Below are 24657 nucleotides of genomic sequence, written 5' to 3'. Positions count from 1 at the left end.
CCTAGTGCCAGCATTTAAAGGCAATTAGCAATACAATTTTTTTTAAAAAAATGAGCTGCTGGTTTCAAGAAATAAAGAGTAATGAACTGTAAATTATAGATAACTGTGGTGGGTGTTGCTTGCTTGCAATATAAAGTCAATTGACACAAATAATAGCATGCTGGAACCCCGAGTGAAATGCAAAGTCCACTATATTGATGGTTCCTGTGGTAAATAATGTAGAAAGCACCACTTAATCTCTCTTCCCCCACTCTTCAAAATCAGATAAATGTTCTGGATATGTTTACATGTATTATGTCATTGGGAGACTAATTATTATAGATATGAATGTCTAGAAAAGGCACAAAAGCAAATACCAGTAATGAAAAAAAGCAACTTACCCTGTTAAATCGTTTGGCCTGAAAGAGATGTCCATTCACACGGTAAAGCTTCCGCCATCTTCTAGCCCCACGCCTATAAATTGATTCTAGAATAGAGAGAAAAAAGGTGTAAAAAAACAGCATAGTGTACCGCTTCTTGCATCTGACTCTGAAGCAAGATGCTGTACAAGTGTTATCATCTCTCTTTCCTTCCCTCTGTGTCACAGCATGCTTCGCACAGTCTGAGCAATAAAATACAGAATCGTGGAGATTCAGCAACAAGATGCCGTCAGGTTTCTGTGGGACAATGAATAAATGGGAAAAAAAATCACCCCATCATTGCCCGTTTATATGCCACATTCACACACTATTTTAATCTTATTATAATTCCAGGGCCGTTGTCTTTTGGAAACAGAGGTGAAACCGAGAAAAGGCATCATGTGCATTTGGAGGTATCATTGGCTACAGCAGTTATTGTTACCATATAATCTGGAGTAAAAGAGAAACACCAAAGTGGAAGTGCTTGAGCGCTCTCCTTCCCCAGAGAGTACATTATACTGGATTTAAAACAGGGATGCAAAACAGTCCTGGCTCTGCTGTGGAATCTCATCAATGCAGCAATTAAATCAGCAAGCTATCTGTAACATAAACACGGTTTGCTGTCAACGAGACTAAAGCAGAAAATTAAGCCAATTTCCATATCCTGACTCATACACAATGATCACAATTTTTCAAAACTGTGGCACTTGTGTTTTAAAAATAAAACCTTACTAAACGTAAGAAAGGCAATAAAATTAAAGACTTGAATTTCTGAAGCATCCTTCATGACCACAGAATATAGCAAAGTGCTATAAACCTAACGAGTTACTTTTGAAGTTCAATTACAGTTTTGTAGAAACTGGAAGGAATCAGGAGGACTCAATGGGCACTGGCAGCAGATATGAGTGCATTAGGTTCCTAACCTATTATCTACCAATAGCAAATATTTCAATGTTCTTTTTGAGAGGGAGGTCAAAAAACCTCCCTAACCCTAACTCTGTATTCTATCCCTTATCCTCGGACCATGTTCAGAGAAGATTACGGTACAAAAACAAATCTTGTGGCGTAGTAGCTAACGTCTCTGCCTCTGAGCCAGATGCTCTGGGTTTGAGGGTAACCCCAGGGCTTGATATCTACAGAAAGTGGGTTCATAACATAGCCAAACAAGTTTAGCATCAACCTGCAAACCCTTTTGACAGATGCAAATGGCAAGTGGTAAGAAGGAGGGAGATTTCTCGCCAAACAGCAAAGAAAGTTAGAATCTCCATCATCACAATCCATAGCTCCAGACTAAAACATGCATGTAAAATGAAAAGTACAGTTACACACCACCACACGTGACAGTAACAGGCTACTTGATCCTTGGGCTGGATTTTTCGCAACTTGGAGAAGAGTTTGACGACAGGGGTCCAAAAAATAGGTGGGAGCTGCATCGCAATGACTCCCTACAATTTCCTGCCATGGAAGAACATTTCCAGGATTGCAGGATTGGGTGGGGAATTATTCCACCTGCTTGCTCCATGGACATGGGTAAGCAATTATGGTGATTTAAGGTTCCAATTAGTATTTTGTGCTGGCATTTTATTGACATCAGAGCAGTCCTCGCTCTGTAGCTGCTGGTTCAATCAGAATGCAGAGTGAACCTCTATGTTGTGGGACTCTTGAAGCCCTCAACCGGCCTCTGCAGTGCCCACCTCTCCTGGGTGGGAATGCCGAAGTTCCTGAGCTGCAGGTCCTCAGGTTGGGCTCACAGTACCTAGATCCCACCTGCCATGTTAAATAGGACAGTGAATGCAAAGGCAGCTATTTAGAAGTGGAAAATTGCACCGGCAGGCCTGCTGCCATTCAGTAGAGACTATGATCTGCCATATGGTCGTGGCATCAAGTTCACAAAGCTTGCAGTAAATTTCAGCTCACTATGCCCGTAAAACAACTTGCGCTACCTTGTCAAAACTTACATTTTAGTTTTCTCCCCATACTCTTTAACATTCCTCTTTTTCAATTGAACATTTCATTCTCTTAATAAACTCTAAAATTCTATACTGTGACTATCGTCTGTGTGAAGAATTTTTTTCCCAAACTTCCCTTGTGGTTATCTTAAATTTGTGCCCTCTGGCCAATGCTTTGTTGGTCAATCTACAATTACCATTCATCCTAAACAGTTTCGCCAAAAATAAAATAAACTTAAGCCACTCTTCCGAAGTGTAACCCATCACTCCTGGTTACATCCTGGTGAATCTATGCTACAGAATTTTACTTATAACAATTGAAGTACTCCTTTTGCCTTCTGAACAACATGACTTGTGGTTTAATTTTATCATCGATATGAAGAGTATCGGTGTTATATTTTGGAGCATTATTTTCCAGTTCAAAGACCCACTTTTAACATCAAGACATTTCTGGGTCAACTATTGCCAGATTAGCTGCACAGTACATTTCCTTTCACAGCAAGTCTTTAAGCTGCCTTGCTTAAAGTTGTTTTGCTTTAACATTGTTGATCAATTTGTGGTAGCATAGTGGCTAGCACAGCTGCATCACAGTGCCAAAAACCCAGGTTCAATTTTGCCCTTGGGTGGACTTTGCACTTTCTCATGTCTGCGAGGGTTTTCTCTGGGTGCTCTGGTTCCTTCCCACAGTCCAAAGAGTTGCAGGTTAGGGGGATTGACCATGATCAATGTGCAGGATTACAGGGATAGGGTGGGAGAGTGGGCTTCGTTATAGTGCTCTTTCAGAGGGTCTGTGCAAACTCAATGGTTTTAAGTCATCTACACTCTGCCTGTGTCCCACCACCACCCAAACTCCATGCTGCACCTTGGCCCAGCAGCTACTATGTTGATCAGATGCTAGAACCAGTGCCGCAGTCACCAGTGGTCTTGGCTGCGGGAAGACAGTGAGGCCCAGGATCTGGGAGGTATGCAGGGCAGGGACAGGAAACTGCCAGCCACCAATCAAGTGATGGAGTAACCCTTCACAGGGCCTCCACTTTATCGGCAGCCCCTCTTTGCAAACTGTCAGGAAGGGGTACAGGCTCTGGCGAGAAAGAGCAGGAAAGACAGAGTGGGTGTTGAGAGACAGAGAGAGCGACACACACACTTCAGAGGTTGACAGACAGAATGGGAAAGGATAGACAGAGTGGGAAATAAAGAGAGACAGAGTGGGAAAGGAGAGAGTGAAACACAGTGGGAAGGAATCAAGTTGAACTGAGTTTCAGGAGTGCTGAGGGTGAGACTGTGCTACTCAGGGTTTGTTTGGGTGATTTTGTGTTATCAAATTTGAATTTATATAGTATTTGTTATATTCAGTGATTTTCTTTTCTTTTGCAAGTGTTAAAGAATCCTTATTTAAAGGGAGAATGTAAATGCAGATGCAGTTCAGAGAAGGTTTACTAAACTAATGCCAAGAATGGGCAGGTTATTGAGAAAAGATTGGACAGGCTAGGCTTTCTCCACTCTCTTTAGAAGCCTAAGAGGCCACTTGATTGAAATATATAAGATCCTGCGGTGTTGGCAGGGTCCACATGGAGAGGATGTTTCCTCTTGTGGGAGAATCTAGAACTAGGGGTCAATGTTTAAAAAAAAAAGGGGGTTGCCCATTTAAGACAGAGATGAGAAGAAATGTTCTCTAAGGGTATTGAGTCTTTGGAACTTCCTTCCTCAAAAGGAAGTGGAGTAGAATCTTTTCATGCTTTCAAGACAGTGGTAGAAAAGTTTTTGATAACAAGGGAGCGAAGCAAGTAACCAGGGTTAGTCTGGACATTACATTTAGGTCAGCCATGATATTGTTAAATGGCGGAACAAACTCGGAGATGAGTGAATTACTCCTGCTCTTAGTTTGTATGAAAGTTATCCCAGCTAGGAATGCATGGGGCTATACATATTTAAACTTGTATTTCCAGATTAAGAAGTGTCTGAGGGAACCCAACTCCGGCTTTAAGATTGATTCCTATCTCACTTTACGTTGTTGCACTTAATGTCACAATTTTCAGGAATGCAACCACAAGTGAGGACTTACTCCATTCTGACCCAGCATCAAAAGAATACTCATTGTCGCACCAATATGACATTTGCTATTTTCCAATATCAGTCACATATTTGAGCGAGTGTGACGAAGATTAATGGACACTCAGGAGCAGTTGAGTATTATAAAGATATGCCAACAAATTTGTGTTGAGACAAGCCTGACAGAAGCATTTTTCATTCCTATTTCATCATCCTCAACAATATACCCTTAGTAAGTTTGAGAGAAATAAACAGTATATGTAGTATTGTATGGCCAGCGGATTCATTAATGTCAATAACTCATGTGAAATATAAAGAATGCAAATTATTATTATATGTATGTTGTGTGAAAGGTGCCAAGTAAATCTTGACATGCAGTGTACTACATTGAAACACTTTGCAAGATAGGTTTAATAAAAAGAGGGGTAAATATCTAATTTTTCTCTGCAAGACAAGATTAATGTTAAAACTAGGCTGGTGATGAAAATTTGCAGCAACAGTTGAAAACACAAAATAAGAAAAATAAGAAAACATCAATGACAGTGATAGTACAATGAATGACTTGATGCCTACAAACAGTTTAAATATAGGGTCATCCAAGCAAATTACATTCTCCAACCAAAAACCTTGTTTGGCTGGATGTATTATTATTTCCCATTATGTATTTTTGGGACGGATTGCTTGTGAAGCAAAATTGCACTTAAGATAATTAGCTAGAGTAAGGGGTCTTTCAATATTTGTGTTGTTAATCAAATTCTCAACCTTATGTACTAGCATGCTAATGCAGTGGGTGGGAAATAGCTAATATAACACCTTTACTCAAGAAAGGGGAGAGGCAGGAATCAGCTAACCCGACTGGGAAATTGCTAGAATCCATTATTAAGGAGGTCATAGTAAGATACTTAGAAACATCATAATTTGATCAAGCAGAGCCAACATGGTTTGGTGAAAGGTAACTCAAGTTTGACTAATTTATTGGAGTACTTTGAGAAAGTAACAAGCATTTATTGGAGTTCTTTGAGAAAGTAACAAGCAGGTAGATAAAGGTGAACCTGCAGATGGTGTATTTGGATTTGCAGAAGGCATTTAATGAAGTGCCACATCAAAGATTACTACACAAAATAAGATTACATAATAAATTGGCATGGATGAAGGATTGGTTGTACTAAGAGGATGCGGAGAGTGGAGTTAAATTGATCTTTATTATGTTGGCAAGTTGTGACAAGCGGAGTGCCACAGGGATTAACTATTCTTAATCTACATTAATGATTTGGAAGAAGAGACGGAATCCATGACAGCTAAATTTGTTGATGATGCCAAGACAAGTAGGAAAGTAAGTTGTGAATGGGAATCGAGAATCTGCAAAGGGATATGGACAGGCTGAGTGGGCAAAGATTTGACATTTGGAGTATAATATGGGAAAATGTGAACTTTCGACATTGGCAGGAAGAACAGAAAAGTGGTGTACCGTTTAAATGGAGAGAGATTGCCGAACCCGATGGTACAGAGGACTCTGGGTGTCCTGTACATGAATCACAAAAAAAATGCAAGTACAGCAAGTGATTAGGAATGCAAATGGTGGTCCGACTTCCGGCGGGGTAAGAGAGCGGTCACGGGACAACGGGGCTACGACAGTCGCGTCCCGTTCCCGGGGGAGAGACAAAAAAAAACGCGCAAACCAGCCGGACTGCACGCGCACCCCCCCCCAGGCAGGAGAAAAAATGCGGGGACCGAGCCAGCGGCAGGGATCGACCCCCCCGCACAGCAGGAGAATGCGGAGACCGAGCGAGGACTGAGCCAGCGGCAGGGACTGAGCCAGCGGCAGGGACCAACCCCCCCCCCCCAACGGCGGCGACCACGAGGCAGGTGGCGGAACAAAGGGGGACACCCGGCCTAGCCAGAAGCCTCTCTTCTCTCTCGACCCTCCTGACCCGACGTGTGGGTGAGAGAGGAGAAAAAAAAGAACTTCCCCAAAAACTTTTTAAAGAGGAAACTTGTAAAGAGAAAGAAAACATTTTTTCTTTCTCCCTTTTTATTAAGCAAGAATTTTTTTTAATATTTGAAAAAGGGTTTTAAGAGGGGGAAAAAAAAAGGAGAGAAGGGAAGAGGAAAAGAAAAGGGGGAGAAAAGGGAAAGAGGGGGGGGGGAGAGAAAAAAAAAGGGGGGAAAAATGCCAGAAGGTAGCTGAAGCAGAGGGAGAAAGGGCACCAGAAGCAGACGGGGCCATGGGCGAGCCCACTCAGCTGAGCTAACCGGCAAACGAAGCGGCGGAACGGAAGGTTCTCCACAACAAAAAGAACTGGGCAGACAGGAGCTTTTTCCCCTTGGGCCAGGAGGGAACTGGAACTGGAAGGCAGCCTTTGCCGAGGCGCTGAGGGAACATCAGCTGGAAAACAAAGCAGAGGCTAGGGCACACATGGAGGCCGCGGTGCAGGCAGCAATAGCCAAGGCCCTGGCGGAGGGGCAGCTCGCCCTGGGCAGAGCAGAGGAGAGACTGGATGCCCAAGAGGAGAAACTGGAAGCCCAAGAGGCGATCATTAAGGAGCCGGAAAAAGCCGCAACTTACAAGAGCGACTGGATAACGGCCCTGAAGAAGGAGGTGGCGAGACTGGTCACAGCGCAGGGGAGCTTGAAGGGCAGAGTGGACGATCAGGAAAACCGCTCGAGAAGGCAAAATGTAAGGATAGTGGGACTTCTAGAGGGTATCGAGGGTAGAAACCCCACAGCATACGTGGCTGAGATGCTGGGCAACTTAGTGGGGAGGAAAACTTTCCCCAACCCACCAGAAATGGACAGAGCACACCGGTCGCTGCGCCCAAAGCCCAAGGCAGGGGATCATCCGAGGGCAGTTATAGCTAAACTGCACCTGTACCAAGACAGGGAAACAATCCTGCGCTGGGCCAGGCAAAACAGAACCTGCAAATGGGAAGGACACTTCATTAGAGTCTACGGGGACATTGGGGCAGACCTAGCCAGGAGACGGGCTGAATCAATAGAGCGAAAGCAGCTCTTCACAAGAAGGACGTACGTTTTGGTATGCTGTCCCCAGCAAAGCTCTGGGTCACATACCAAGAAATAGAGTACTTCTTCACAGCCCCTGCCGAAGCAAACAAGTTTGTCGAGGAACACGGGTGGAAAGCCGACAGCAAGGGTAGAAATAATGGGGCCCTGGCAAGAGGCAACGCCAGGTCTCCCTGTCCCCCGCCACGGCAAGCACCCTGAACAAAAAGCAAACCATTACCCGAGGGACTGCTTCAGGTGGGAGACCAGGCCCCAGCACGAGGGAACGAAAGTAGCGGAGAAGGGAGAGCAAGCGAGAGGAGTGCAGGGTAGGACGGGGGAAGAGCAGGCAGAAAACAGGGCCACCACACTAGCAGGAAAGCTAGCGCCGGAGGCATGCAACAATGCAGGGCCGCAGCGTCCCGAACAGGGGGGACGGTGCCAGGCAAGGTTGGGGGTGGGGGCACTCAACAGAGACGGGAGATAAAACGGGGATAGGAGCAGGGGAAAGAGAAGTATACGGGAAAGGGAAGAAAATGGAGGGACTGGGGTTTGGGGGCCGGGGGTGACACAGAGAGGGGGGGACAAACAAGGCAAGAAAGAGAATAACAATAGAGCTACAAAGTGCCACAACCACAGGCTCGGAACAAGGAATCGCTGCAAGCACCCACCCAGTACGGTCTCGGGGAAACATGGGGTGCAGGGGACAACCCGCGGGCGGACGCACAGTGGGCGGCCATGTCAGGTGCCCCCTGGACAATGGGAAACCCCGGAGCACAGGGATCCGACCGCATGAAGAGAGCAGTGACAACGGCCATCCTGGACGCCCCCTAACAAAGAGAAACCCCGGAGGGCAGGGACGCGTCCACCAGGTCAGTATGGTTAATAACACAGGAGCGGGGGTACAGAAGCCCCCCCACCAGGATAGTCACCTGGAATGTAAGGAGACTCAACGGTCCAGTGAAAAGATCCAGAGTCCTCACCTACCTAAGAAATATGAAAGCCGACATAGTCTTCCTCCAAGAGACACACCTGAGAGAGCAGGACCGACTGCGGGTAAGCAAGGGCTGGGTGGGGCAGACCTACCATTCCTGCTATGGGACGAGGGCCAGGGGGGTGGCAATACTGATCGGCAAGACGACGATATTTAGGGCGACGAAGACGGTTACGGACCCAGGGGGACGACGGTACGTCATGGTCAGCGGAGTCCTGGATAGGGCACCAGTAGTACCAGTTAATGTGTACGCGCCCAACTGGGACGACACGAGCTTCATCAAAAAGACCATGGCAGAAATCCCCGACACAGCGACGCACCGACTAATCATGGGTGGTGGGGACTTCAACTGTGTACAGGACCCAACAACTGACAGATCAAGCTCCAAAACGAGGAAAACTTCAAGCATGGCAAGGGTACTCGGTCACTTTATGGAACAGATGGGAGCGGTGGACCCCTGGAGGTTCACCCACCCAGGGGAGAAGGAGTTCTCCTTCTTCTCCCCTGTGCACAACGTATACACTAGAATTGACTTCTTTGTGGTGGGGAAAACGGTGCTTCCAGAGATAGACAAAGTGGAATACCCCGCATTTGTGATATCCAACCACGCTCCACACTACATGGATGTGAGGCTGGAGACGGGCAGGGCCTAATGCCCCACATGGCGGCTGGATATTGCTCTACTAGCAGACAAGGCCCTCAATGAAAAGATATCACAGGACATAGCAGAATACACGGAGAACAACCAAAACGGGGAGGTCTCACCCTCCACGTTCTGGGAAGCACTAAAGGCCGCAGTAAGAGGGGAAATTATCGCTTTCAAAGCTCGAACAGATAGGGCGGAAAGGGCGGCTAGGCAGCAGCTGGTCGACTCTATACTGGAGGTAGACCTTCAATACTCCGAGGCCCCGACCGTAGAGCTCCAGGCACGTCGGACCCTATACGAACATGGAGACAAAGCCAGCCGGCTGTTGGCACACCAGCTGAGAAAGCAGGCAGCCACCAGAGAAATTGCACAAATCAGGGATACCAGGGGCACATTCGAAACAGAACAGGAAAAGATGAACAAAATCTTCAAGGCCTTCTACCAAGGGCTGTACACCTCAGAGCCCCCAATGGGGGAGTCTGGGATGAAACGGTTCCTTGATGGACTGGACATACCAGTCGTGGGTGAGGGCAGAAAACGGGGCCTGGAAGCACCACTAGTACTGGGAGAGATCATGGACAGCATTAGCTTCATGCAGGCAGGGAAGGCGCCGGGATCAGACGGGTTCCCAGCAGACTTCTACAAAGGATTTTCGACAGCACTGGCCCCGCACCTGCGGGAGATGTTCACAGACTCGCTAGCGAGGGGCACACTGTCACCTACACTAGCACAGGCCTCAATATCGCTTATACCTCAGAAAGATAAAGATCCAACGGAATGTGGGTCATACAGACCCACCTCACTGCTGAACGCAGATGCCAAAATGCTGGCCAAAAATCTAGCCAAAAGGCTGGAAGACTGCGTACCATAAGTGGTCGCAGAGGACCAGACAAAGTCAAAGGTAGGCAGCTAACCTCGAACATCAGGCACCTGCTAAACGTGATAATGACCCCATCCAGGAAGAGAACACCAGAGAACACCAGAGGTGATCGTCTCCTGAGACGCAGAAAAGGCCATTGACAGGGTCGAATGGAAATACCTCATAGAGGTACTGGAGCGGTTCGGGTCTGGAACAGGGTTCACCTCCTGGGTAAAACTCCAAACAACGCTCCCATGGCGAACGTACGGACCAACAACACCAACTCCCGATACTTCCAGCTGCACAGGGGCACCAGACAAGGATGCCCACTGGCCCCGCTGCTGTTCGCTTTAGCGTTCGAACCATTAGCAATTGCTCTCAGAGCAGCAAAAAGCTGGAGGGGGATCCAAAGGGGTGGCAGAGAGCACAGAGTCTCACTCTATGCAGATGACTTGCTCCTCTACATTTCGGACCCACAGAGCAGCATGGACAGAATCATCGCGCTCCTGAAAGAGTTTGGCGCCTTCTCGGGCTACAAACTCAACATGAACAAAAGCGAGATTTTACCAGTATAACCACAAGGAGAGGGGTGGGCAGCACTAACGGGACTGCCGTTTAAAAAAGCCCAACACAAATTCCGCTACCTGGGGATCCAAATAGCCCATGACTGGAAAGAGATCCACAAATGGAACCTCACCAGTCCGACAGAGGAAGTAAAAAAGGACCTGCAAAAATGGAACACACTCCCACTCTCCCTCACGGGAAGAGTCCAGACGATCAAAATGAACGTGCTGCCCAGATACCTCTTCCTACTTAGATCCATCCCGATCTACATCCCCAAGGCCTTTTTCAAAGCACTAGACAAACTAATCATGGCGTTCGTGGGGGGGGGGGGGGGGGGGGGGGGGGGGGGGGGGGGGCTCTAGCCCTCCCAAACCTACAATTCTACCACTGGGCGGCGACGGCCGAGCGAATAAGGGGATGGATCAAGGAGCCAGAAGCCGAGTGGGCGCGCGCGGAAGAGGCCTCCTGCAAGGGGTCCTCCCTCCGGGCCCTCGCCACGGCGGCACTCCCATCCCCACCCAAAAAACACTCCAGCAGCTCGGTGGTGATAGCCACTCTCCAGTCCTGGAACCAACTACAGCAGCAATTTGGCCTGACCAAAATGTCGGACAAAGCTGCCATCTGCAACAACCATAGGTTCACACCAGCGCTGACTGACGCCACCTTTAAAAAGTGGGGACAGGACGGAGGGACACGGACAGTCAGAGACCTATACATGGGCGGCAGGGTCGCAACAATGGATGAACTGACAGAGAAATTCCAGCTAGCCAGAGGGAACGAGCTAAGGTATCTGCAACTCAAAAACTTCCTACGAAAGAAGGCAAGGACATATCCACAACCACCACGACAGACATTACTGGAAGAGTTACTGGATGCAAGCATCCTAGATAAAGGGAACTGTAGCGACATGTATGACCGACTGGTAGAAAGGGCCAACACCGTACTGGACGCAACAAGAAAGAAATGGGAGTAGGACCTGGGGATTGAAATAGGGTGGGGACTCTAGAGCGAATCATTGTGTAGGGTCAACTCCACCTCCACGTGCACAAGGCTCAGCCTGATGCAACTAAAAGTGATACATAGAGCCCACTTAACAAGAACTCATATGAGTAGGTTCTTCCCAGAGGTGGAGGATAGATGTCAACGGTGCCAAGGAGGCCCGGCCAACCATGCCCACATGTTCTGGTCTTGCACCAGACTTGCAGGGTACTGGACAGCCTTCTTCGAGGCAATGTCCAAAGTGGTGGGGATGAGGGTGGAGCCATGCCCGAAAGTGGCGGTCTTTGGGGTATCAGACCAGCCAGATCTATACCTGGGAGGACCGGTGAGGTGGGGGGAGGCAAGGGAATGACAGCTGGAAGGAGGGCACGGGAAACAATAACAAACTTGGCATCTACAGGAGCAGAGAACAAGGAAAATCCAGGCGAAAGACGGGATGAACTGCTGAAGCACAGGTGATCGCGAGACGACAACAGCAGCGAAAACCATCCGGGAGAAGCAAGCGACAACACCAATACCAGACCCATTTGCGTATTGCCCTCTGTAATTGTTCTGTATTTGTTTCCCCGGCGCCCAAATGTATATGTACCCCCCCAGTCCCCCATCCCCCCCACACAAACAGATGCCTACTTATGTGCTAAAAACAATACTGCCAATTGTACAGAGCTGCTGTTGTTGAGCTAGCACATAATACCCTACCAGTTATTTGATTCTAACTTTTTTTTTTGTTGTTGTTTGTTTTGTTTTTTGTGCGTGTTCCCTTCTCTTTGATGTACATATATATATATTTATATATATATATATGTATTCTATTTTGTGTACATAATGGTAAATATACTTTATTCAAAAAGCCAATAAAAAACATTTATAAAAAATAAAGGAATGCAAATGGTATGTTGGTATTTATTGCAAGAGGAGTGGAATGCAAAAGGAGGGAAGCTTTACTGCAGCTGTACAAGCCTTGGTATACAATGTACAGTTTTGGTCTCTTTATTTGAAAAAAGAGATAATTGCATCAGAAGCAGTTCTGGGAAGGTTCACTGGACTCATTCCTGGGATGAGGGGCGTATCTTATGAAGAAAGGTCAGACAAGTTGGGCCGATAACTGACATATAAAATCCTGAGGGGATTTGATAGTGTAGATACCGGGATTATGTTAAGTGGTCGACTGTTTAAAAGGGAAATTCTTTCTCTCAAAGGGTAGTTCACATGTGGAATTCTCTTCCCTAGAAAGCAGCAGAGGCTGGGTCATTCAATTTATTCAAGGCAGAGTGAGACAGGTTTTGATCGACTAGGGAGCCAAAGGTTAAGGTGAGGCGGACATCAAAGTGGATTTGAAACGCAACCAGATCAACCATGATCTTATTGACTGGCTCAGAGGGCTGAATGGCCTACTCCTGTCGCTAAGTCCTATGTTATGGACAAATGCAAACACAGAGTGGTCTATATTTTGCTGGACAACACAAATGGATTTCAGTTAATCAGGAGGACTGCAACTAAATTAAGTTAATCGCATAATTGGATAAGGAAACGGGTCAAAATTGAGGCAATTATCTGAGAGTTTCAATTTTGTTGGGCATGGTACACACCCGGAAGGACCAGAGGGTAAACGTCTGCCTTCAAGGCTTCTCGTGATACTGTTAGAATCATAGAATCTCTAAAGTGCAGAAGGAGGCCATGCGACCCATTGAATCTCCACCACTCTCTGAAAGAGCACCCCCCACCGTGGCCCACTTTCCTACCATATCCCTGTAATCCCATACTCCACTTAATTTTTGGACGCTAAGGGACAATTTGGACAGGCCAATCCGCTGAACCTGCACATCTTTGGACTTTAAAGTAAGTAAAGCCACCACCGTCCCAGATGACCATAGGCTGCTTTCCCCTTTGAGAGGGAGACTGACTAGTGTTGATTTAACCTGAGGATCATCTCACCTCTGGCCAGGGGCAAGGTTGAGAAGGCAGGGTCGGTACAGGAAATTAACCTTGCTGCCCTATTCTCCAACAGCTTTGAGGAAGCATGCGTGAGAGCAACTTTGATCAGACAGGAACATAAGATTCAGCTGTGGTTGAGCGCACAGCCTTGATGTCCCTTTCCCCTCCCCTTTACATTTTGTATATTTTTCTGTTTATTTTCCAGTATGTTTATAAGTGTGCTTATTACTGGAATCTTGAGCATAACATGTAGGCCTGACACTCCCATGATGCACAGAGTAAGTGTCATACTGTTGAAGGTGCCAACTTTTGGATGAGACGTTAAACTGATGTCCTATTTGTTGCCTTAGATGATGGATAAGATCCCACAAAAGCTGCTTGACTAAGAGCAGCGAGGGTCATCCCAACGTTCTGGCCGAGGCTTAACCCACAAGCAACATCACTAAAAAAGATCACCTGCCATGATCGCATTTGTTGTTTATCACATCTTGCTATGTGCCAATTGGCAGCCACGTATCCTTTACAACCATCGTGACTGCACTTTGAAAGTATTTCATTGGTTGTAAAGTGCTTTGAGGTGCCATGGGGTTGTGAAAGGTACTAAAAATATATATATTTTTAAAGCCAGTCATTCTGCCCCTCAAGCCTATCCCTCCATTCAATCTGGCAATAAGAGATCTGCATCTTAACTCCATTTATTCCTGCCATCGTAAGCAGTCGTTTTTTAGCTGATAGCTTGATCATCTAATTAAGATTCAAGAAATATGAACAAATTAAATACATGGCAGCGCTATCACACAAAGTGAAACAGGATTTCAGATTCACTCTTTAATGGGACGGGAGAAGAGGGGGGGGGGGGGGGCGGAGAGAGAGAGAGAGAGAGAGAGAGAGAGAGAGAGAGAGAGAGAACTAGGAAAGGTCAACTTTCCCAGGTCAGTTCCATTGCAACCCTGACTGATGAGCGAGCCGGCAGTGGTTGCGGAGGTTATTCTACATAATGGTCGCGCACGCGCACCTTCAAGATACCATACGTTAATATTACAGGAAGGGTTTTGATAAGCAAGCACGAGTCCTGGCGTTGAATACCTCCACCACCTCCTTCTCTGTAATATTTTTTATTATGTACACTCCTCAAGACATCACTTTTTATTTCCCCAATTTCCCTAAAATTCGTGCCTTTCTCAAAAATAAATACTGACGGGAAATATTCATTTAGGACCTCTCCCATCCCTTGCGGATCTGCACATAGATGACTTTGTTTATCCTTAAGAGGCCTTCCCCTCCCCTAGTCACCCTTTTACCCTTTATGTATCTGTAAAAGCTCTTGGATTTTCCCTTGCCTTATCTGCCAAAACAATCTCATGTCCCCTTTTTGCCCTCCTGATTTCTCTCTTAACTCTACTTCGACAAGCCCTATACTCTTCAAGGGATCCATTTGATACCAGCTGCCTATGCATGCCATGTGCCTCCTTCTTCCTTTTGACCATGGCCTCAATATCCCGAGTCATCCAGGGTTTCCTCCTTCTATGAGCCTTGGTCTTCAACGCTCTCTCCAGTTTAATAGCATATTTCCTATAGCATGGCAACCACAACTGAACACAATACTCCAGGTGTAGCCTCACCAACGTCCTGTACAACTGCAACATAACTTCTCAACTTCTATACTCCATGCTCTGACTGGTGAAGGCCAGCATGCCAAAAGCCTTCTTCAGTGCCCTATCTACCTGCGACTCCAGCTTTAGAGAACCGTGCACCTGAACTCCAGGGTCCCTCTATTCCACAATAGTCCCAAAGGTCCTACCATTCACCGTAAAAGTTCTACCTTGATTTGACTTTCCAAAATGCAACACCTTACACTTATCTGTATTTGACCTCCATTTCCCGACCCACTTCCCCAGCTGATCAAGATTCTGCTGCTTTTTGATAACCTTCCTCACTGTCTACAATACCACCTATTTTAGTGTCATCTGCAAATTTACTGATCATGCCTTGTACATTCTCATCCAAATCGTTGATAAAGATTACAAACAGCAATGGGCACAGTACTGGCCCCTCAGGCACACCAATCGTCACATGCCTCCAGTCAGACAATCATCCTTTCATCATTACCCTCTTCTTCCTACCATCAAGCCAATTGTATACCTAATTTGCCAGCTCTCCCTGGATTCCATGTGATCTAACCTTCCAGAGCAGCCTACCATGTGGAACTTTATCAAAGGCCTTAATGAAGTCCATACAGACTGCGTCTGTACCCTGCCCTCATCAACCTTCTTGGTCACTTAATCAAAAAATCAAACAAATCTATAAGGCATAATCTCCCATGCACAAAGCCGTGCTAACTACTCCTAATCAACCTGTCTTTCCAAATGCCTGTATATCTTATCCCTCAGAATCCTCTCTAATAACTTACCCACCACAGATGTTAGGCTTACTGGTCTATAATTCCCAGGTTTTTCTTTGCAGCCCTTCTTAAATAAGGGCACACCATTTGCTACCCTCCAGTCTTCTGGTACCTCACCTGTGTCTAATGATGATGCAAATATCTCAGCCAGGACTCCCACAATTTCTTATCTAACCTCACGCAGTGTTCTTGGATATACCTGGTCAGGGCCAGGAGATTATCCACCTTCATACATTTTAATATGTTCATCACCTCCTCTTCTGTAATGCCAACTGTCTCCAATAAATCACCACTAAACTTCCCAGGTTCCCAAGTCTTCATGTCTTTCTCCACAGTAAACACAGGAGAAATATTCATTCAGAACCTTGCCCATCTCCTGTGGTTTTACACATTTGTGCCCACTTTGGTCCTTGAGGAGTCCTAATCACTCTCTAGTTATTCATTCATCTTAATCCACTCAGCCAAAGCTAACTCAAGCCCCCCCCTTTTGCCCTCTTAATTACCTTCTCGAGTATACTCCTGTATTCTCTGTATACTTCCAGGGAATCCCTTGATTCCAGCTGCTTGTACCTGAGCCATGTCTCCTTTTTACTGGCCAAAGCCTCATTATGTTTTGTGATCCAGGGTTCCCTACTGCCAGCTTTGCCCTTCAGTCTAACAGGAACATATAGACCCTGAACTCTAGCTATTTCACTTTTAAAGGCCTCCCGCTTGCCAGAGGTCCCTTGGTCCTCAAACAAGCTACTTCAATCAACCCTTGCAAACTCCTGTCTAATTTAATCAAAATTCACCTTGCCCCAATTTAGTCCAAAGATTGCAGGTTAGGTGGACTGGCCATGCTAAATTGCCCGAGTGTCCAAAAGGTTAGGTGGGGTTACTGGGTTGCGGGGATAGGGTGGAGGCATGGGCTTAAGTGAGGTGCTCTTGCCAAGGGCTGGTGCAGACTCGATGGGCCAAGTCGCCTCCTTCTGCAATGTAAATTCTATGATTCTATGTGAACTTGCACCTGTGGACCAGTTTTGTCCCTTCCCATAACTATTTAAAAATTAATAGAACTATGGTCACTGGTCCCAAAGTGGCTTCCCCACCGTCACCTCAGTCACTTGCCCTGCAGTATTCCTCAAGAGTAGGTCAAGTGTTGCCCTATCCCGAGTAGGACCCTCCACATACTGCCTGAGGAAATTTCCTGAACACACTGAATAATTTCCATCCCATCTAAGCCATTAACACTATGGCAGTCCCAGTCTGTGTTAGGAAAATGAAACTCCCCGACTATGACAACCCTATTACTCCTGCAAGTCTCCCCACTCTCCCTGCATAATTGTTCTTCTAAATCTCATTGACTATTCAGGGGCCTATAGTACAACTCCAATAAATTCACCATCCCCTTCTTATTTCTTAGTTCCACCCACAATGTCTTGCTGGATGATCCCTTGGTTGCTTCACCTCTGACTACTGCCATGATGCTCCCCTTAATCAAAAATGCATCTCCTCCTCCTCTCTTTCCTCCACTTTAAGCACCTGTACCCTGGCACATTAAGCTGTCAGTCCTGTCCCTCCCTTAGCCAAGTTTCAGTTATGGCTATAATATCCCAGTCCCACTTATCTATCCATGACCTGAGTTCATCAGCCATACCTGTCAGCTCTCTTGCATTGAAATAGATGCAATTCAATCCAGCAGGTTTCCCCCGTGCCTTGCCATGCTCCTGCCTATCATGTCTATTCAGCTTGCCGTTGCGGAGTACTGCATCTCCTTTCATCCCCTCATTTGCTTCCCTGCTGCTGAGGATTCCAGCCCCCTGCCAATCTAATTTGAACCCTCCCTTGCAGCACTAGCAAATCTACCCGCCAGGATATTAGTCCCCCTCGAGTTCAGATGCAACCCGTCCCTCGTAAACAGGTCACCTCTGCCCTGGAAAAGAGCCCAATGATTTAAGAATCTGAATCCCTGCCCCATGTACCAATTCGTTAGCCACGCATTCATCAGTCATATTCTCCTGATCTTATCCTCAGTAGCACGTGGCACTGGAAGTAATCCACCCTTGAAGTCCTGCTTCTTAACCTTTTTCCTAGCTCTCTGTAATCATTCCTCAGGATCTTATCCCTATTTCTATTTATGTCATTTATGCCAACATGCATAATTACTTCTGGCTGCTTCCCCTCCCCCTTGAAAATGTTCTGCAGCCGCTCCAAGATATCTTTGACCCTGACACCCAGGAGGCAACACACCATCCTGGCAGCCACAGAATCGCCGGTCGGTCCCGCTAACTATCGGGTCTCCTATTACTACGGTCCTGCTTAACTTTATCCTTTCCCACTGTGCCCCAGAGCCAGTCGAAGAGTCACAGATCTGGCTACTGCTGCTTTCACCTGAAAGGTCATCCCCACCCAACAGTATCCAAAATAGTATACTTGTTTACAAAGGGAATGGCTACAGGGGATTCCTGCACTCTCTGCCTGCTCACTTTGCCTTTCCTAGTGGTCACCTAGCTACTCACTACCTGCACCTTAGGTGTGACCGCCTCACTAAAACTCTTATCTATAAAATGCTCAGCATTCCGGATGATCCTGAATGCATCCAGCTCTAGCTCCCTAAGTCTGTCTCCCAGGAACTGCAGCCGGGTGCACTTCCCACAGGTGTAGTCATCATGGACCACGGAATGCTCCTTGAGCTCCCATGTCCTACAGGAGGAGCATATCACTGCCCTCATTGCCATCCCAGTTGCACCAAGACTAAAGAGGAAAGTTAAGAGGACATCACCCGAGATTAAATATACTCTGCTGAGAAGCCACTCGCCGAAACCTCTCGAGCCAATGCCTCTGCACTCTGCTGCAAATTTCCTAATAGCGCACCTCGCTCTCTCCTCCCGTTTTTTCTCTCTTGCTTGTGGTCCTCACAGTGACTGGGTTTTTATTTTGGTTAGTGGAGGAGGGAGAGAGCTAAACACTGAAGTAGCATTTGGGGTTTAAATGTCCCTTGATAACAGCTCCTCCACAAACTACTTACTGGAAATACTGACCGCCCAATGTAAATCTTCCCCGCAACAGCCAATCAGCATCGCCGCGCTGCTGTGAACCAAGCTCCACCCACCAAATCAAAATTGCAACCATGGAACAGTGGGCACACACTCGAGCATTTGGAAAAAGAGTTCTAACAGAGGCAGTTAATGTATTGATTTTGATCTTCCAATATTCCCTGGATTCCAGAATTCTCCCCATGGATTGGAGGAAGAGGGAGAGAGAAAACAGGAACCATGGGTCACTTAGTCTGACATCTGTCATAGGAAAATTGCTAGAATCTTTTTTTCTTCCTGGTTATTTAATTGGGAAAAGAGATAATAATTAAGGGTATTGTGTGTACTGTATTGGTTTAAAAATGTGTCAATAATAAAATGTTGTTAAAAAAAAAAAAATTTAGAGTACCCAATTTTGTTTTTCCAATTACGGCACAATTTAGCGTGGCCAATTCACCGACCCTGCACATCTTTTTGGATTGTGGGGGTGAGACCCACGCAGACAGGGGGAGAATGTGTAAACTATATTTTGTGAGGGCCACGAAGAATCCAGCACGAGTTTTAAGGATACAAAGTAATAACATTTATTTACAATAACATATATATATGCAGCAGCAACTTCCCTTGCTGCACACTCCTTCCTGCTGGTTCCTGAACTGACCAGCTTTATTTATACTAGGAATTTACTAATGGTTTCTCCGCCCCCCTCATTGGCGAAGCTCATACTCCCACAGGATTGTGGGATTGTCATTAGTCCCCAGCCAATGGTAAGTAGGCAGGTTATAACATCCCTCCCCCCCCAAAGTCCAAGGAATCCACCGAAGACCCTGGCGAAGGAGGGCGTCGGACTCGTTTGGCTGCAGGCCGGACACCATTTGCACGCGGCGCTGGATCAGACGGCGTGTTACGAGACGGAGACCGGCGCTTCCGTGATGAACGGCGCAACGGTTGTACATCCACGGCCCGTGGACCCGAGGATTCCCCCTCTGATGCATCCTGTGTCTCCATCTCGGAGTCAGAGTCTGCTGCCTCTGTCATGTCAGCGTCTCTATCTCCATTCGGTTCCGTAACGACCTGCGCAGGCTTCGAGTGAGGCACCAGTGGAAGATTGTGAGATCTACCTTCCCTTGTCTCTGGTCTCTGCAGCTGTAGAAATGAGCTTCGGGGGCGGGGAATCTTTTGAAGGGATAGCCTTCTGGACCGAACGTGGTCTACATGTTTGCGCTGGAGACGACCCTGGGCTTGCACCTGGTAGGATATAGGGCCCCTTTGGCAAAAGATCACACCAGGAACCCATTGGGCACCACCAGCAAAATTCCGAACGAACACTGGGTCACCGGGCGCAAACTGCCGAATCGGCCGATGCCGAGAAAATCCCTGTCCCTGCCGTTCTTGTGTGCGGCGTACTTTTGAGCCAATGTCCGGGAAAACCATGCTAAGGCGGGTGCGAAGTCTCCGGCCCATTAGGAGTTCTGCGGGAGCTACCCCAGTCACCGCATGGGGGGTGGTCCTATACGTAAACAAAAAGCGAGCCAGTATCGTGTCCATTGATCCGGAAGACTGCTTCTTTAGGCCTCTTTTGAATGTCTGCATGCGCGCTCTGCCAACCCATTTGAAGCCGGGTGGTAAGTGGCAGTGCGGATATGGCGTATGCCGTTCATCTTTGTGAACCTCGCAAACTCCTCACTCGTGAATGGAGTGCCGTTATCCGTGACCAGCACCTCGGGGAGGCCATGCGTACTAAACGACAAACGCATCTTTTCAATTGTTGCGCAGGACGTTGTCCCCTGCATCTTATGCACCTCTAGCCATTTAGACTGGGCGTCAATTAATAGAAGGAACATGGATCCTTGAAAAGGGCCTGCGAAATCTGCATGCAAGCGTGCCCAAGGCCGCCCTGGCCATTCCCAGTGATGTAGGGGCGCGGCCGGCGGAAGCTTCTGATGCTCCTGGCAAATGGAGCAGTTTTGGGCCACCTTCGCAATGTCGGTGTCGAGGCCTGGCCACCAGACATAACTCCGGGCCAACATTTTCATTTTGGTCACACCTGGATGCCCATTGTGCAAGTCTGTTAGTATCAGCTCCTGGCCTTTTTCCGGGACAATCACACGCGTCCCCCACAAGAGGATGCCGTCTTCCACGCTGAATTCTGACAGCTTGGAGGAAAATGCCCGCAACTCGCCTGGGAGCTGTCTATGCTGCCCACCATACAGGACTATGTGCCGAACCTTTGACAGGACTGGCTCCGTCTGGGTCCACTCACGGATCTGTGATGTCGTGACAGGCAAGGTGTCCATAAAATTTAGGGTTGCAACCACCTCACCGGTCTTTTTTTTTCATAGAATTTACAGTGCAGAAGGAGGCCATTCAGCCCATCAAGTCTGCACCGGCTCTTGGAAAGAGCACCCTACCCAAGATCCACACCTCCACCCTATCCCCATAACCCAGTAACCCCACCCAACACTAAGGGCAATTTTGGACACCAAGGGCAATTTAGAATGGCCAATCCACCTAACCTGCACATCTTTGGACTGTGGGAGGAAACCGGAGCACCTGGAGGAAACCCACGCACACACGGGGAGGATGTGCAGACTCCGCACAGACAGTGACCCAAGCCGGAATCGAACCTGGGACCTTGGAGCTGTGAAGCAATTGTGCTATCCACACTGCTACCATGCTGCCCATGTCGTGGGGGTCGACATGGGGCCGGTTGATAAAGGCAATTGGCTCAGTGCGTCGGCATTTGCTATCTGTGTACCTGGTTTGTGCTCCAGAGAATACTCGTATGCAGCAAGCAACAAAGCCCAGCGCTGGATCCGTGCGGAAGCAATGGGCGGTATTGGCTTATCCTCTCTGAAAAGTCCCAGCAGAGGCTTATGATCAGTCACGATAGTGAAATGGCAGCCATACACGTACTGGTGGAAGCGTTTCACCGCAAAAACCACTGCCAGGCCCTCCTTCTCGATCTGCGCGTACTTTTTCTCCGCTGCAGTCAATGTGCGGGAGGCGAAAGCTATCGGTCGCTCGGCCCCGTTCTCCATCTTGTGGGACAGGACGGCCCCAATACCATACGGGGATGCATCACATGTGACGAGCAAAGACCTTCCAGGATCATAGTGGGCTAGTAACCCAGACGACGACAATTGTTGCTTTACCCGCCGGAAAGCGGTTTCTTGCGGCTGACCCCAAACCCAGGTGTGATTTTTCTTTAGCAGAAGGTGCAAAGGGGCCAGCGTAGTTGCCAGATTGGGGAGGAACTTCCCGTAATAGTTTACGAGACCGAGAAAAGAACGAAGATGCGAAGTGTCAGTCGGGGCGGGGGCATGTTGAATTGCACGCACCTTCTCTGCGACGGGGTGCAAACCTTCGTGGTCCACCCGATAACCTAGGTAGACTACTTCCTTTGCCTGAAATACGCACTTTGTGCGACGTAAACGGACTCCAGCCTCCGAAAGGCGTCTAAGGACAGCCTCCAGATTTTCCAAATGTTCCTGCTCCGACGTCCCTGTAATCAAAACGTCGTCTAAGTAGACAGCAACACGTGGTAAACCTCTCAAAATGCCCTCCATAACACATTGAAAAATTGCGGAGGCAGAGGATACTCCAAAGGGCAACCATGCATATTCATACAGGCCCCGGTGTGTATTAATCATTACATATGGTCGGGAGGCAGGGTCCAGCTCCAACTGCAGGTAGGCGTGACTCTAATTTTGTGAACGAGAGTCCACCTGCAAGCTTCGCGTAGATATCCTCTATGCGAGGCATTGGATATCGGTCGAGTCGGGAAGCCGTATTCACTGTACGTTTATAGTCGCCACACAAGCTAACTGTGGCATCCGGCTTCATTACAGGTACAATTGGTGCTGCCCAGTCAGCAAAACGGACGGGCCTGATAATACCCAAACTCTCCAAAGGGGTGAGCTCCCCTTCTACCTTCTCAAGCAAGGCGTAAGGCACCGGGCGAGCCCGGAAATAGCGCGGCGTGGCTCCTGGTTCGACTTGGATACGGGCTACGGCCCCTTTTATTTTCCCCAAACCAGGCTGGAATACATCTGGGTATCGTCCTAGCACCTCAGTCAACCCTTCAGAAACTGTTTGGAGGATGTGCTGCCATTGCAACCGCAAATGGCGCAACCAGTCCCGACCCAACAGGCTGGGCACATGGCCGCGCACCACAATAAGTGGGAAACGGCCCTCCTGGAGTCCATAGACAACAGGGGTCATTTTAGTTCCTGCAATGTCCAGTGGTTCCCCCGTGTAGGTGGCCAGCCTGGCCTGTGAGTCGGTTAATGTAAGGGTCTGTATACCCTGCTTGATGCGGTCGAATGTCCTCTGGGCGATCACGGAGACCGCTGCGCCAGTGTCCAACTCCATCTCAAGCGGGTGGCCATTGACCCGTACTGTCACCTTAATGGGAGCCACACGGGGAGCTGCCACACAATGCAGCTACAGGCAGTCGTCCTCCGTCTCCACGTCCTCAGGAGTAGTCGCTGCAGGTTCATCCACATGGAAGGTATGGCCCCTGGGCTGGTCCCAGTTACGGCCCCTGGGCTGGTCCCAGTTTCGGTCGGAATGACGGCGCCTCTGGCGCCCCCAGGACCGCCGTCTGCGACGGGGTCGGCGCCTACAAGTCTGACATGGACATGGCTCCTCATCCATTGGTTCTGGAGAAGGCTCCCTTCGGGGAGGAATGTCCGACGGCCACTGGCGTCGGTCCGGACATTGCCTCGCCCAAGGTACCGCAGGAGTGCGGGGGGATGTTTTCGGACGGAAGGGGTTGCGTCCCAAGGCATGCACTTCCATTCCCTGTAGCTCCTGCACTCCTCGTTCTGTGCTCTCTCGGGACAATACTATTTGAATGGCCTGTTGAAAAGTCAATGTTGGCTCAGCTAACAACTTTCTCTGGGTGGCCGCATTGTTAATACCGCAAACCAAACGGTCGCGTAACATTTCTGACAAGGTCTCACCATAGTCACAGTACTCCGCAATCCTGCGTAGCCTGGATAGAAAATGGGCAAGGGATTCTCCAGGGGTCCTCTCAGCGGTATTAAACCGGTAACGCTGGACTATCGTGGACGGGGTTGGGTTAAAATGTTGCCCCATTATATTCACAAGTTCATCAAACGTTTTGGTGTCCGGCGCAGCTGGGTACATAAGGCTCCTAATCACCCCAAACGTATGCGGGCCGCAGGCGGTGAGCAATATGACCACCTGGCGCTCGTTTTCGGTGATATTGTTTGCCCGGAAATAATAACGCATCCGTTGTGTGTACTGGTTCCAGCTTTCCAGCGCAGCATCAAAAACACCCAAACGTCCGTACAGAGGCATGGTATAATAGAAAACAACTTCCAACCTGTATCCAACAAAAATCCAGGGAGGTGGCTTCAGCAGTGTAGACAGCTATTCACTTTAACCTACGTCGCCAGTTTTGTGAGGGCCACGAAGAATCCAGCACGAGTTTTAAGGATACAAAGTAATAACATTTATTTACAATAACATATAGATATATATATATATAAATAACAGCAGCAGCAACTTCCCTTGCTGCACACTCCTTCCTGCTGGTTCCTGAACTGGCCAGCTTTATTTATACTAGGAGTTTACTCATGGTTTCTCCGCCCCCCTCATTGGGGAAGCTCATGCTCCCACAGGATTGCGGGATTGTCATTAGTCCCCAGCCAATGGCAAGTAGGCAGGTTATAACACTATACATGGACAGCGACCCAGGGCCAAGATCTAACTCCGGTCCTTGGTGCCGTGAATCAGCAGTGCTAACCACTGCACCACTGTGCTGTATTTTGGTTTTAAAATACTAAATGCCTATTTTTTTGTGCAATCACTCCTGGAGC

The 24657-nt window shown here is 47.9% G+C and overlaps 1 protein-coding gene across 5 annotated transcripts in view; it reads right to left on the bottom strand.

Moving 5' to 3' along the window:
• Positions 1–24657, bottom strand: part of prkcz (protein kinase C, zeta) — a 741785-nt gene that overhangs the window by 411411 nt on the left and 305717 nt on the right. For all 5 annotated transcript variants that reach the window (XM_072478046.1, XM_072478045.1, XM_072478050.1 and 2 more), the window contains one exon: positions 381–466. In XM_072478046.1, coding sequence (XP_072334147.1) covers positions 381–466 — 86 coding nt within the window. The remainder of the gene's footprint in view (positions 1–380; positions 467–24657) is intronic.

The sequence above is a fragment of the Scyliorhinus torazame genome, chromosome 16, assembly GCF_047496885.1.
Source record: "Scyliorhinus torazame isolate Kashiwa2021f chromosome 16, sScyTor2.1, whole genome shotgun sequence".
Classification (NCBI taxonomy): Eukaryota; Metazoa; Chordata; class Chondrichthyes; order Carcharhiniformes; family Scyliorhinidae; genus Scyliorhinus; species Scyliorhinus torazame.
Note: the sequence above shows the minus strand (reverse complement) of the source record. Positions and strands in the feature narration are given on the sequence as shown.